The 14,712-nt window shown below is 41.1% G+C and overlaps 2 protein-coding genes across 8 annotated transcripts in view; one reads left to right on the plus strand and one right to left on the minus strand.

The window, feature by feature from the left end:
• The window catches only part of zgc:173742 (DNA topoisomerase 1), a 25,037-nt gene extending 14,506 nt beyond the window's left edge, over positions 1-10,531 (plus strand). For 6 of the 7 annotated variants that reach the window (XM_054776937.1, XM_054776936.1, XM_054776941.1 and 3 more), the window contains 10 exons: positions 344-531; positions 1,365-1,509; positions 2,457-2,600; positions 3,040-3,225; positions 4,501-4,569; positions 7,537-7,651; positions 8,061-8,188; positions 8,420-8,520; positions 9,733-9,882; positions 10,214-10,531. In XM_054776937.1, coding sequence (XP_054632912.1) covers positions 344-531; positions 1,365-1,509; positions 2,457-2,600; positions 3,040-3,225; positions 4,501-4,569; positions 7,537-7,651; positions 8,061-8,188; positions 8,420-8,520; positions 9,733-9,882; positions 10,214-10,316 — 1,329 coding nt within the window. In that variant the 3' untranslated portion in view covers positions 10,317-10,531. The remainder of the gene's footprint in view (positions 1-343; positions 532-1,364; positions 1,510-2,456; positions 2,601-3,039; positions 3,226-4,500; positions 4,570-7,536; positions 7,652-8,060; positions 8,189-8,419; positions 8,521-9,732; positions 9,883-10,213) is intronic. The other variant, XM_054776940.1, reaches the window with a different exon arrangement.
• A 37-nt stretch (positions 10,532-10,568) lies between these two features.
• Positions 10,569-12,658, minus strand: hsbp1b (heat shock factor binding protein 1b). The gene is made up of 4 exons (XM_054776945.1): positions 12,487-12,658; positions 11,627-11,693; positions 11,349-11,475; positions 10,569-11,197 (listed from the first exon to the last, which is right to left on the minus strand). The coding sequence occupies exons 1-3, from the start codon at positions 12,529-12,531 to the stop codon at positions 11,351-11,353; spliced, it is 237 nt and encodes a 78-aa protein (XP_054632920.1). The 5' UTR covers positions 12,532-12,658; the 3' UTR covers positions 10,569-11,197; positions 11,349-11,350.
• Between the last annotated feature and the right edge of the window lie 2,054 nt (positions 12,659-14,712).

Genomic DNA, 14,712 nt, shown 5'->3' on the forward strand with positions numbered 1-14,712 from the left:
AATTGGTGTATATGTATGTATATATATATATATCGCTGGAAAAAGTTTGGACACCTCTGGACTAAAAGGACAAGAAAAGCTATATTTAGTGGTTGTATGGAGCTGCGCAGCCACAAGCATATACACTACAGTGTGTTTTCAAAGATAGTACATTGCTTTATTTGCCAATTAACTCGAACTGAAATGAAATAACGCCCACTTATCAGGAAGCTAATTTGCAGGCACATAAAAATAACGGCTTACTGTGTTTTGGTATATTTTAAGCATTGTTCCTCTTGTTACTGATTATGGACACCTACTGTTATCTATCATTTTGCATTTGGGTATGTGTTATCTGTTACAGCTATTAAAAGAGGCTAACCAGAAGATAGTGGAGGAGTATGGCTACTGTCTGTTGGACCACCACAGAGAACGTATTGGCAACTTCAAGATTGAGCCTCCAGGGCTGTTCAGGGGCAGAGGAGAGCATCCTAAACAGGGCATGCTGAAGAAAAGGATCCAGCCTGAAGATGTCATCATCAACTGCAGCAAGTGAGCGACGAGCAATGATGATGCAGGAGAAAGCTGAATTTAAATAAACTGTGCTTGTTTGTTACTTGGCCACACGGTGGCTCAGTGGTTAGCATGTTGGCCACACATTTAGGAGATCTGGGTCCGCTTGGGCATCTCTATGTGGAATTTGCATGTTTCTGCAGGCACTCCGGTTTCCTCCCACATTCCAAAAAGTTAATCGGCGATTCTAAATTGCCCATAAGTATGAATGTGATTCTATATGCGCCCTGCCATTGGCTGGCGACCAGTCCAGAGTGTACCCCGCCTCTTGTCAGAAGTCAGTTGGGTTAGGCTCCAGCATACCCCTGCGACCCTAGTGAGGATAAGCGGCATAGAAGATGGATGAATGTTTGTGACTTGCTACAAAATGCACTTTCGTCTCTTCTTCAAGTTAGTAAAACTCAATACAGTGTGTGGACTCAAGCTGTTAGAGATCAGTTGTGCAATTTGGTTGCCTCAACCAACCTAAGAAAAACTGTTTATTACTCAGTGACGCGTTTACTGCAGTTTTGTAGCAGGTTCCTGTAGCCAACAAGAATAGCTTTCACTAGAGTGCAGACTGGGGGCCCAGTTGAAAAATTCTACTGAGGATCAGTATGTTGGCCCATTCCCAACCCTACCCCTCTGAAAATTGGTAGTTGTGTTATCCTGCTAACAAGTAACCTTCATGATTGAAGTAAATGAGCAGGTAGTCCATCCATCCAGTCATTTCTGCCAAATTGGAAAAGCACGCCATGCAGTTGCATGTACGTTAGATCTAAGAGGATGCTCATCACATACTTGTGAATTCTTTCTTGCTCTGTGTCCCACAGAGAATCGCACATCCCTGTGCCTCCTGCTGGTCGTCGCTGGAAGGAGGTTCGACACGACAACTCTGTGACATGGCTGGCCAGTTGGACTGAGAACATCCAGGGGTCAATTAAATATGTCATGCTAAACGCCAACTCCAAACTCAAGGTTAGACTGGGGAGAGAAAAAACAAAACAAAACATGCAAACATGAACAATGCAGAACAACAAACGCATTTCACATTTGTGTTACGATGGATGCGTGTTATTGCAAATGGTGTGCATCGTTTAGCAAATGCCAAATGTTCCCATCACATTTTGTCTCTAATTATTCAGATTTTCCCTACCCTTTTCAATTATCGTGTTCATTGTTTGTGCGTCCACATGGTTTCAATTATAGGAAGTAGGGATGCTCCGATCAGGGTTTTATGCTGCCGATACCAATCACATGGATTAATTATACATTTTTAAATTTATTTATAATGAGTGCTATTGGCCAGGGGTGTCGTATAAAGGGGAAAAGTCAGGACAATTCCAAGGTCCCTTGACTGCCGGGGGGGGCAAAAAATAGGTAATGGGGCGGGGGAAGTGATTTTTTTTTTTTTTTTCTGTCATGGAACCCAGAATTCCTGGCTGCACCCCGGCTACTGGCGATATGATCTGCAAAAAAGTACCATGTAATCACCTTCATTTAGACAAAACCACATTTTGCTTACTAGACAACTCCTGAAACTTCCAGAGGCCTTCTTTAAGGAGACTTTGGCTAACTTCCACTGCTGAGAAAGTCTGCTCTCGTCCGATGAATTCAATTATTTTTCAGGTTATTAGCTTAGCCGTCTGATTGTCACACACATTCGGGTGAGTGGCTGCATTAGCTGTCGTTTCACGTGAGCTACCGTGAACCTCCAAAACTCACCACATTTATTCTATAAATGCCGTATTAAAGCTTTTTTTTTTCTTTTTTTTTTTTATGGAAATCGTCTGATACTGACCGGTGGCCGATCTATCTGAGCATCCCTAACAGGAAGGTTTACTTTGTTGGGTTTTTTTTGTTGTTATAGCTGTTTATTTTCTGTCAACCATGTATCTTATTTTCATTTTTTGGTTTGAATGCAGGGAGAGAAGGACTGGGAGAAATACGAGGTTGCTCGCAAACTTAAGACGTGTGTGGATACCATCCGTAAGCAGTACCTTGAAGATATGAGGTCCAGAGAGATGCGTGTTCGACAAAGAGCTGTGGCTCTCTACTTTATAGACAAGGTCCGATGACTCATTTCTCTATCGAGTACATGAATCAAGCAATGAGAAGTTCCTAATATCTGCACGCCACAGTGATTAAGTGTCACGCAGATTCTTCTTAACACTTTTCAGTACTAATACCGAGACGCGTATGAGCGTGTTGGAAATCAATGTTTTGTGTCCTGATAACCGTTTTCTGCATTCTGACATAAGATGAAATGCTGGTAGTAAGGAGAAATATTGATTTCCAAACTTGATGATTTCCATCTTTTATCAAGTGACCCTTTCAATGCCCTTGGCTTGTGCCACTGCTAAATCATATTTCAAGAGTCTTTTTCAGTTCATGTCTTTTGGTATAAATATTCTGGATAAATATTCTTGCTCTGCATTTAATTTATGAAGATGAAAGCACCTGCTGTGGAACCGGTATTGATCTTGGTATCTTCTGACCCAAAAAAAGCTGGCGCTGAGAGCTGGTAATGAAAAGGAGGAGGGAGAGACGGCGGACACAGTGGGCTGCTGCTCGCTACGTGTAGAGCACATCACGCTCCACAAGGAGCTGGATGGCAACACGTGTGTGGTGGAGTTTGATTTCCTGGGTAAAGATTCCATTCGCTACTACAACAAGGTCCCTGTCATCAGTAAGGTAAAAGAACATGAGTCCCTGCGCAGAATGAACAGTCAAATTGTATTTTATATCATGGTTGGCTGTCACACAGTGTCTGTCTTTGTGTATGTGTGGTATTGAAATGTGTGCTTGCAAAAGTAATGCACCGGACAGAATTAATTAGTCCCCTGCCTAGTAGCAAAGCTAATTCCCAGGAAATGATTGTAAATGTCAGTCTGAATTTTAAAAAGTGAGAGATTTACATTTGTTTAAGTCAGTGAGTCAGAAATCTCAGGATTTGACTTATCTTTGTTTTTTTTCCTTCCCTTCCCTGCAGAAAACGAGTGACAATATATACAGTCGTCGCTCGCCACATTGCGGTTTGAATTTGGCAGCTTCACTCTATCCCGTTTTTTTTTTTAATATATTAATACAACTTTTTGTGGTTGAATACGGCCCATTAGGGAAAAAAAAAAAGAAACAAAACATTTTTTTTGCCTAAATTAAGCATTTTCAAGCATAATGGCTAAATGAAGTAAAAAAAACATTGGATAATTAAAAAACTATATTCAAATTGTGAACATAGTATTCTACATTGGTCACTAGGTGTCAATAATGTTACTGTAATGTTCTGTGAGACGGGTACCAGACTTGATTGCTGGAACAACAGGCTTTTATTGCCGGTTTGAATGATCTCACAACAGATACAATAATAATAATAATAATAATAATGACAACATAACAATAATCATAATAATAACACTGGCTACTGTTGCGGCAGCAACACACAAAAAGCAAACACCAGCCATTCTGCTCCGCTACAAGCACCGGAACACATTTACTGCACCACACGCAAGTGCAAGTTTTATTTGCATCTTAAATGGCTTACTTTCTCTATGTCCTACTATATTGGGTAATACGAATGTGAAGGTGCAATAATGTTAAACTATATTTAGAAGGACCTAAACTGGTTGTATATGCCATAACTACGAAAATATCCCATTTATACTGTAAATAAGGAATCCTACTTCCCGGAAATTCATTTGTCACAGTTGGGTCTGGAACCGGTTAACCGCTGTAAACCGGGTTTACTGAATATATAGTTTAGACCATAACAAACCCATAATTTGACTAGAGTAATATAATTGTTAGCAACCCCAGTGTTTGGTAAGTGATGGCTGCAGAGCAATTGTTGTAAATAATAACGTTTATTTTAGTCAGCCTGGCACGCCAGTCACAAACAGGATGGCGATTTCATCATGTGAAAATTGTGCTAATGTTAAAATACCCATTTTAAAATCTTTTTCTTTTCAGGTATTTAAGAACCTTCAGCGTTTTATGGAGAATAAGGACCCTGGAGATGAACTATTTGACCGCCTCAATGTGAGCGCCTTGATTATTTCTACTTTGTGTTTCTGCAACAGTTGTTGTACTTGTGTAATCTTGACTGAGTGACTTTTGAATTACTTTACAGATGGTGGTTTAATTGGAATTGTTAGTTGCAGTGACAATTACGAAAGCAATTGGAACGTGTGTTTGGGAGCGCAAGACTGGCAGGGTCACAAATTCCATAGCAGCCATAAGATGAGCCATGGGTTTGTGCTGATGAAAGGTACAGATGAGCAGACTGAGGTTTTTGTAAGCCGAGGGAGGTAAAAATGATCTTAAACACACTGTCGGCTAAAAATGAAACCGCACAAGTGAACATGCCGGGTAGATGAATTTCTTCTCGTAAAAAATGTCTCTTTTCCATCTTGTCCTCTGGCTGCAAGCAACAGATTACTGATTTCAACAGTCACTTCACCACTGGGACACCCAGAACTTCTCAGGGTCATTGTTTGTCATGTGAAAACATAAGCCAGACTAACAGATCGTCCTCACTGAGGGAAGATTTATTCAGAATGGCTTCTTGTAGCGTAACATGGCTATCAGTCCATGGACAGGTGACCCTGTGTTAAGTGCTTGGACTGCTGAGGAGCAGTTTCCACAGAGCAACACAGTTGGAGGTGGGAGGAACAGTTGAATTGACATTTTATTGCAAAATAGCTAAATGAAGGGGGGAGAAAGTCACTGAGATAAGGCACAAGGGGGTCTGCTAGCTGCAGCTTGTCGGAAAGCACAAGAAAGATTTGAGACTGGATGGGAGGTAGACGGCGACGTACCGACATGGAGCGGCTGAAGGGGAGGGCGCGCTTTTTCTGCTCTCTAGCCTCCGGTGTGCCAGGAAATGTCAGGTTGTGTTGGAGGTGGCTTGGTAATGGATGCTGTAGGGCGGTCTGATTGACATGTAGAAAAACCAAGCAAAGAACTGAAAGATGGTGGTGAAGGGAGTTTAGGTAAGAGAGATGGTAGATGGTGTCTGATCAAGTGTGATGAAGGATTGTCAGGGTTAGGAGAAGAGAGCAGCTTGAAAGGGGACTATGGTGATTGTTTAACATACACTCCTGATCAAAATGTTTAGACCAGCTGAAGAATTGCATGAATTTACATTTTGCACTGTTGTGTCTTGTATCATATTCAATACCAAAGACGTATTTATACGTCTTTTTACGTTGTTGTTTTTTTCGCGAGAGGCAAAAAGAGGTGTTGGCGCAATTGCACAGTAAAAGATGGCACTTTCAAAGCAGTTTTAAGCCATAAAAACGGTCACAAGGTGGCAGAAGTGCGTTTGATAAGAGCTCGGCATGGCGCTTTCGCATGTAAATACACACTCCACAGCAAGGAGGAAGTGGAAGAGCATGGAGGAGTGTAGCGTGCAGAAGGTTGTGCATTGTCGGGACATTTTAATGCATGCACACAAACACAGTTTAGTCCCAAATGTGAAATGTAAATAGTTCATGGTGTTATAACCGTTTTTCATTGTTTATGTTGTGGTATAGTTGTTTAGATATTTGAGCTGTCACAAAAGCAGAAGATTTGTGTCAAAGTTGAAAGTCATGCTTGAAACGTATCCTTTCACAAAAAGTTGTTTCTCTCCTTTTTCTTGTTGGGAACTGATATTTTTCGGAAATGTTTTATGGCTGATTACTAAAGAACGTACAAAGGTAGAAACAAACTTTTTGTTTTCCTGATGAAAGACGAGAGTTTCTTTTGGTGGGTTCTATGTTTATATCGCCATAGAACACAATATTCTTTGTACCTTGAAAAATCAGTCAAAGTCGTCTAAAATGGCGGGACTGTTGTCTTTTGGAAAATGGCTGGGATTGAATGAGTAAGAAGGTTGTGTTCGTTATTCTTGTTTCTTTATAACGATTGACATTTCAGGAAATGCAAAAGCCAAAAATAAAACCAAATGACTTTCTGAGGTCCACATACATGTGGGTGCACTTTACTCAGCACGATGCACCAGCCTGTCTGCTCTGAGCTGAAGATTACAGAGTACAAACTGTAACATCAGATAACATCAGTACAACTACAAATCAAAGTCGTTAGTCGTACTCAAACGATACTTCTTAAAGCAAGATCTTGACCTATCGTGGAAAATTTGACAAAGTGAAAAGCAAATGAAAGCTTCTCCTCTCATAGCAAGGATACAAAGCTCAATATTTCTGTCTGGCATTTTTTGATATAAGGAATTTGCCAGCAAAATGTTCAAGAGAAATTCCAGTGGATGGGAAGTTAGAAGTACATTAACGACCGGTGTCTCATAACACCTCAGGAAACCACATGGACAAACACGCACGCATTTATGCACAAACTGCTCACCATGTCAAGTGAGGAGAGGGGAGGCAATCATGCTTGCCGCTCGGACTGGGTAGTTACCTTCATTAGCATGGCCAAGGAAGGAAGAGCTCGGTACCTCATTAACAAGGTAGAGGCTCCTGTAGCTTTATACTGTACATACAGTATACATGCCCGATCTCACACGTGCTGCATTTATTAGGCTCCTGCAGTGATACACACATTCATGCAAATGTACGGCCTCAGACAGCTGGGTCTTGGCCCTGCTTTGATTAAACCAATCTGCATCATTACTGCAATCTCAGTCTGAATAATGTATTCTTTCGCCAGAGCTGTAGAATGACCCGCATGTGGCTGTTGACACAAGAACATTGCAGTCTTTCATCCCTGCTGTGATGTTAAAGCTGCTGCCAATGGCTGCTTCTGCCCGTAGCACCTCAACTTATAATAATGAGACTACCACAGGCGGGTGTGGGGGGGAGGAAGTAACCTGCACATTTTTTTTTTTTTTTAATGAAACTGACTGCATGGGCAAGGTTTTTAAAATACCACAGTGCCACCTAGTGGTAGGAAAGAGGCCTTCCATTTTTTGTGCACTTGGTTTTGCTACATCCCAACGTTTGAAATTGATCTTTCTCTTTGTACCTTTTTTGTTCCTTCCCATGATAGACCAACTTAATGAACAAGCATCTGAGTGCCCTCATGCCAGGTCTTACTGCAAAGGTCTTCAGGACATACAATGCCTCCATCACGCTACAACAGCAACTCAAAGAGCTCACAAATGGTAATCACTAACCCAATTTAATGTAATCAACTTAAAATAACAGTACTGGAAATTGATTTAAATATATATATATATATATATATATATATATATATATATATATATATATATATATGTAGTAACACTAACAAAGCATGATGCAATTTTTTTCCATCAATGTAACTTTGGCAGCCGTTCATCTGTTTGGCTGTTGCTACAGGACCATTACAGTTTACCATTCAGAGCTAGTTATTAGTGAGCCAAACCAGTGTACTGTGGCCCCAGATAGTGGTGGTAATGTGAATACATAAATGTTAAGTTTGTGGGTACATGTTATTCATGGGCAGTACCACAAGCAGCCCGTCAAGTATGTGTTCTTGCTGAGAATGTTCTGCCTAAATGCAAATTATTTTTCTGTCACCCTCCAAAGGGTCTGACAATGAAGCAGAGAAGCTGCTATCCTACAACAGAGCGAACCGAGCGGTTGCAATTCTCTGTAACCACCAGCGGGCGCCACCAAAGACCTTTGAGCAGTCGATGGCTAACCTTCAGACCAAGGTATGATAAGAGTACTGGTTGGTGGCAAATCAGTCTTATTGTTTTTTTTATTTTTATTTTTTTACTGCATGAAGCTGTTGATTACAAATTTCTGTCTGTATTTTATGCCTACTTTTATTTAGACATTTTTCAAAAGGCAGATGACCTTGACCATATAATTACAGCACACTGAAGCTGACTGCATGTTATATACAGTACGTTAACAATATTGCCTTTATCTGATCCACCCAGATTGATGCCAGAAAAGTTCAGCTGGCTCTTGCCAAGACGGAGCTGAAGCAGGCTAAGAAGGATTCCAAGGCGAAGGACAGCTCAGACTCCAAGTTGGCTAAGTATTGCACAACTAGTACTACATACAAAGCAAACAATAAAAGGTCTAATACCAGTACAGTCAAACCTATAGCGGCCACTTTTGCCGTTTCCCTTTAGTGGCCGCTACAGGCAGGTGGCCGTTATAGACAGGTTGGTGGCCATTTTTAATTTGTGCACGCACATATTAACATGTCTGTGATTAGAAGCTTGTTGTGTTTGCAAATACATATAATTATACTGTTACATGTTGACCAGTAGAGGGCGCTATTGGACTGCGGATAAAAGTTGTAAAGAACTACTAGATTAATAAACCTCGACATGAGTCCCTCCTTCCCCACAACAAGGGGCATTACAGTATTGACCAGTGCACATTGCCTCACACCAGGAAATAAACGGTGTCACTGTCTGCAACAAGCTCCAAAGAAGACGGCTTTTTTTTTTATGTTGAACAACTGACAGTTTGTGTGGATCTTGTGAATGATTGTGACTCAGCTACGACTCGGTAATTAAAGTCTACACACGACGGCTTCATTGCTTTAAAAACTAAACTTTTTCGTGCATGAAGCTTCTGCTTGAGTCGGCATTTTGGCCGTTATATGCGGTCAGATATTGCCCAAGGGATACAAAATGGGTGGCCGCTGACCGCGTTAGACAGGTGACGGCTATACACAGGCTCTATAACATGTAAATTTTCTGCGGGGGATATTTCAGTGGCCGTTCTAAACAGGTGGCCGCTAAGACAGGTTTGACTGTATTTTCTTTTTGGAATCGTAATCACAGACTGCACACACACAATTAGCAATTCAAAGTTGCTGTAAGTAAGTCATAAAAGAACCCTGCAAACATACATAAATACATGTAATATGCTCACATTTTGTGCAGCCTCTATGATTTAATTTTGAGTTAAACACATGCAAATGAAATGTTCCTTCCAAAATATCACATTTTGTGGCTTTTTGTGTAATTATGATATTTAATGTTATCTTACTTCTTTTAATAACGTGCTCTGTAAAGCCCTTTTTACATTCAGTAGTGTGGATGTCTGTCAACAGGTACATTTTTATTCAACAAAATCTTTATTTCCTACTCTCGTCTTTGTCAATTGTTGTTCCAAGAGTATTATGAGTCTGTAGTCCTATAATTAAAACCAAAAAATGTCACCGTATAATGAGCTGGTATTTTTCTGATGTATTATTTCACACAATTCTACTTGCCTCTGTTTCTGCACTCAGACTAGTGGAGCGGAAGAAAGCAGCCGTGAAGCGCTGCGAGGAGCAGCTTCTGAAGCTGGAGGTGCAGGCCACTGACAGAGAGGAAAACAAACAGATTGCACTGGGTACCTCAAAGCTTAACTACCTCGATCCACGCATCAGTGTGGCTTGGTGAGTGCTTGAGGCAAACACTTAGGACCAAGTTGATGGCTTGACATGACAAAATGAAGCAGCTGCTCATTGTGGGGCCCTACATCACTAGATGCAGTATATGGATAGATATACACACTTTAAATCAAGGAGTACATTACAAAGCATCTGTTCGGGAGGAGTCATATTGTAGCGGTACGTTAGAATTATAATAATTGGCTGCACTGGACCCAAAAATGACTGCATTCTTGTCTAAATATTAATTGTCTGACTTTATTAGCAGTATGTTACCAAATAGTTGTGACTCTTTTCAAGATTTTGCAGAATATGATGTGTCTTTTGACTGTTTCAGGTGTAAAAGAATGGGGATACCTATTGAAAAAATCTACAATAAGAGCCAAAGAGACAAGTTTGCCTGGGCCATTGAGATGACGGAGGCGGACTTTGAGTTCTGACTGCCCACTTGGACATTAATGCAATAAACAACCGATCTGCCATAATATAAACTAAAGTGATTCATGTTACATTTGTAACATCTTGACATGTCATTTGTTGACATTTCCATGCAGTTTTAGGTCACAGTCAAGCTCCACTCTTTGACAGTTTTGTTTGCTGCTTTTCTGTTGGACACTTTGTCATATTGCTGTATTTTGTGTTTGCATTTATTTGAATAAAGATTCCTAAAATGCAGTGACGTGCCAGGTGTCTTTTCAGTTGGAAACACCCAGTTTATTTGGATGAACTAAAGCGTACAGAGTGAACATAAGTCATGAGATATTAACTTGCATTGAAACAGTTGAAAAGCACCTCGTAGTTAATTATATACAAAATATGTCCTAGCACCAACTTTAACCTGTGTAATACAGTACAACTGCGTTTTAGTAAATATTTTTAATAGAAGGAAATCTCCGTTGGAATGCATCTCACACCTCATTAACAGTATTGTCTGCCACTGTAATGATGTTCTCCAATGTGAATTTGTCACAACAGCCCTGGGCAACCGCCTCCATCAACCAGCACGTCACAAGAATCTGCTATGATATCGGACAACACCCTGGTCAGTGCACTAAATCAATTTGTATTTGTGCACAAAAGCATTCTAAAATTCTAACAAGCAAACCACACTACTCTACCTTACAAATAACGTTCAGACCCCCCCCTCCCCTCCCCCCCCCCAAAAAAATCAATACATATAACAGTTTGTCACAATAGTCAGTCTGTGTGTATACATATATATATATTTTAAAAAATCACACAAACATCAAATCAATGTCATCCTCAGGATTGGAACTCCACTGCACCAGTACATAGCATCAGACTGCGTGTCTCTAGGAACCTGTAAGGAATGAGCACAGTGTAAATGTTTAGCACTGATGCAACAGTATTTGTTGCAGCAGTCCTCCACTCATATCTTTTTGTATTTGCAATATTCAGGAACCCTGAGAGGAATAGATGCAGCCGTGCAAAATGGAGATAGTTCATTTCACCTTCACGAGGAGCCTTGACCCTCTTTCGGCTTTTCGGGTGTTGCCTCATTTTCTTCCACACCTGCCTGGGTCATCAGGTCAGCGATGTTCTTCTCCAGGTCATCAATCCGTGTGCTCATCTCATCAAGTGGCGGAGCAGTTAAGGTGAATTGCATACGACTCTTTGGAATGAATTACGGTACATGGGCATGCTCAGTGGAATGTGGTTGCAATGAACAACACTACAAGTTCTGAGCCTTGCAACACAGTAATCAAGTAGCATTAGAAATGCAGGATATTCCTCCCGATGATCTGGTCTGACATGGTCTGGAACTTGTCTTGCATCTGTTGCAGCAAGGTCTGGACCTGGCAAAACAATCAGGAATTGAGCTGAAATGACAACGGAACTCAGAAATGCCATCCGTAAATCCCATCAATTTGACGTAAGCGACATCATTTCCCTGGCAACTCAGACAGACAAAAAAATCTGCTCGAATGAAGATAAATGTGTTTCCTAGACAATATGAAAACGCATGATTATTTATTTCACTGAAATGAATTCATAAACCCACATTGCACACTTTGTGCGCACTGCAGCGTTAACATTGCGTAAATGCTGTGACATTGTACCTGAAACATCCAAAATGTGTAAACTAACAGCGTCCTGGGTTTGATTAATTTACTGTAAGATGACAGCAAAAAACCGTATAGTTAGGAAAGAGCTAGGAGGAACTAACGATATCTCCATGACAACATAAACTCATCCCAAACCAACACAATTAACCACTCTCTGTTAAACAAACAAAAAACATTGGGTGTGATAAAATACACTGACAAGGGAATAACAACTATATTGTCTATAATATTGTAAATGTAAACAGACGTACAGTATGACAACACTGAACACACGGAAGCGCTTTGGGGTACCAAAAGTACCTGCGCGTCTTATGCCAGCGAAATGAATTAACCTTAGGATTTGTAAGACATTTTCTTTCAAAACTAAATAGTAATTTAGACATTGTAAGTGCAAAAATCTGGCTAACCAGCTATGCTCGCAAATTATCGCTACATAGCTAGCTAGTGTCGTTAGCTTGTGGTTAGCCGCTACTATCCAAACTGCTAAAGCTAACGCTAGCTTGCGTCCTGTATCACGACTCACCACATTTGTAAGGTCCTGCACCGACTTGGGGTCCGTCTCAGCCATTTTTTTCCTTCAAAAAATATATATTTTAAACCCCCCAAAAAGGTCACGCAATTTTCTTGAAAAAAATACTCGCGCTCCGTCGCACCAGTCCCTGCGCAGTCAGCTGTTCCGCAACACGAAGGAAGTCTCGCGAGAGTTGAGAGCGGCATTCAAATGAATGTGGGACTTTGTGTTTTTCAAGGAGGAACATGAGCAGGAGTGTGTCGTTTTATTTTGCCCTAATAGCGTCTGACTCTGAGCCTCGAGGACCCGTTAGTCAGGTCGTGAAGCTGTGTTCTAGCTTTGTGTTTTTCCGATTTATTGGCCACAAAATTCGGCACCCACAAAAGGAGCGTGTGTGTGAGCGCCAGGCGCGCTCCTGTTGCGGTCTCCCCCTCCGGGAGTTTGTATTGACAAGTTGGAGGTGTCAGTGGAGCACTTTGATGAAACAACAACAACTAACCATCTCGTTAACAAAAGCGAATGGAGACGACAGGTAAAGTTAAACTACAAGTTGATCCTGCGATACCATGGCGACCGGGACATTATCTGTTTTTTGTGACGGATAACTCACCCCGGTTGTGTCGGCTTGGGGGCTGTCATCGCTTATGTAGGTACTGGAAAATGCTGAATAGGGATTCACAGAAAGATGCCTTGGTTATAATGATTGCGAACTAATTATGTTGTCAACCAAAATTACTTTCGATTACGTCACCACCCAAGCAATGGTTTCTTTGTTAAAAGCCATTTCACAGCTTTTTTTGTCTTCAAACTGACTGAAATGCTTAAACTCAATCCAAAGGAGTAGCACAGATAATGCAGCGGAAGCTCCTGTGTATGTGCAGGCAACAAATGCAAGCAGTGTTTGCACGTTAGGACTGACATGCAAGCGTACAGAGAAGTTAGCCACTGTGTCATGACAGCCAACAACACTAAAGTGTCATCTTTTTTCAAAAGAAAATAGTATGTTGCAAGTTCTACTCTGTGATCAATCAATTTGAGACAAAGCGTTAAGCCAAGGTATATTTATTTGCACCACCTGTGCACCTTTGTTATACAATGCTATGTGTACTACACTCCACCAAAATGTCTGTTACGTAGAACTGACGGTGACAAGGTCACTCCTGTTTCAATTCAAGTGTTGGGAATGGAATATTTTCCACTCTGTCCTGGATGGGCACTGCTACATGTATGTGCTGTGTCATGAGTCTGGTGCTGCCCTGCTGCCTTCTGCTGTTTTATGGTTGCAGCACACTGCCGACCTAGTGGAGGAGCTCATGCACACCTGTATGCAATGCATGAGTACTTCATGCCTGTTTGATGTTCATCTGTTCCTTGCCAGTTTGTCTTCCCATGTTTGTTCATGTTACCTTGTACCCTTGCACTCTGGTCAACCCTGCCTTGCTTCTTGTGAGTACTTCGTATTTCCTGTTCACGTTTTAGCAACAGTGATTCTTGGTTTGTACTTTGCTCCTGCTAGTTTTGTTGCAGTGATTTTTGGTTTGTGTTTTTGTATTTTTCCTACTCTCCGTGTGTGCAGCGCTTTTCGTTCCTTTGTACTTTGTCCATTTCTGTTTTTTTCCCGCGGCTAGGCCAGGAGGCTTTTGTTAGGATTACCCTAGGGACATTTTCTGTTATTTTGTACCTTTTTTGTTAATAAATTTGTTAACACGGAAACTTGCGTCTTTCTGCATTTTGGGATTCTGCCAAACGGCTACACGCCGCCTCGTGACATGCTGAGTGACAACAGAGAGACAACAATCACAAGACCTCTCACTTGAAACAAAGGCACCCTGTTCTTTTTCATCCATCTCCCACACACACCTTACTAGACCTTGGCTGGTGGGCTGATGATTCTCTCCAGCACTGGCATTGCAATTGTTTGTATCTACTTCTTTTTATAGTAAATTGAAAACCTCACTTGAGACTCCAAGCATCATTTCACAGCTAATACAACAAAACAACAAAATCATCATCATCAGAGAGCAGGTCCAAACACAAGCATGTCCAACGTTCTGTATGTATAGAATGAAATCCTCATTAATTTTTTCCAAAACGTAAATGTACAAAGTCTAAGCTGACAATAACGAGTTACTAGCATTTAGTCAATACAGATACAGACTTAACACTTTAACTTCTATGGCACTGACGGAAATCACGGAGGAAATCACTAATGCTACAGACCACGGAAGGTGTGCAGTT

The sequence above is a fragment of the Dunckerocampus dactyliophorus genome, chromosome 5, assembly GCF_027744805.1.
Source record: "Dunckerocampus dactyliophorus isolate RoL2022-P2 chromosome 5, RoL_Ddac_1.1, whole genome shotgun sequence".
NCBI classification, from domain to species: Eukaryota; Metazoa; Chordata; class Actinopteri; order Syngnathiformes; family Syngnathidae; genus Dunckerocampus; species Dunckerocampus dactyliophorus.

Excerpts from the sequence above, each read along its gene's own strand:
- hsbp1b (XM_054776945.1), bottom strand. The coding sequence starts at position 12,531 with ATGGCTGAGACGGACCCCAAGTCGGTGCAGGACCTTACAAATGTG. Across the intron at positions 11,694-12,486 it reads TGCAGGACCTTACAAATGTG|GTCCAGACCTTGCTGCAACA; the intron begins GTGAGTCGTGAT and ends TTGTTTTGCCAG. Across the intron at positions 11,476-11,626 it reads AGACCAGATCATCGGGAGGA|TTGATGAGATGAGCACACGG; the intron begins ATATCCTGCATT and ends CTGCTCCGCCAC.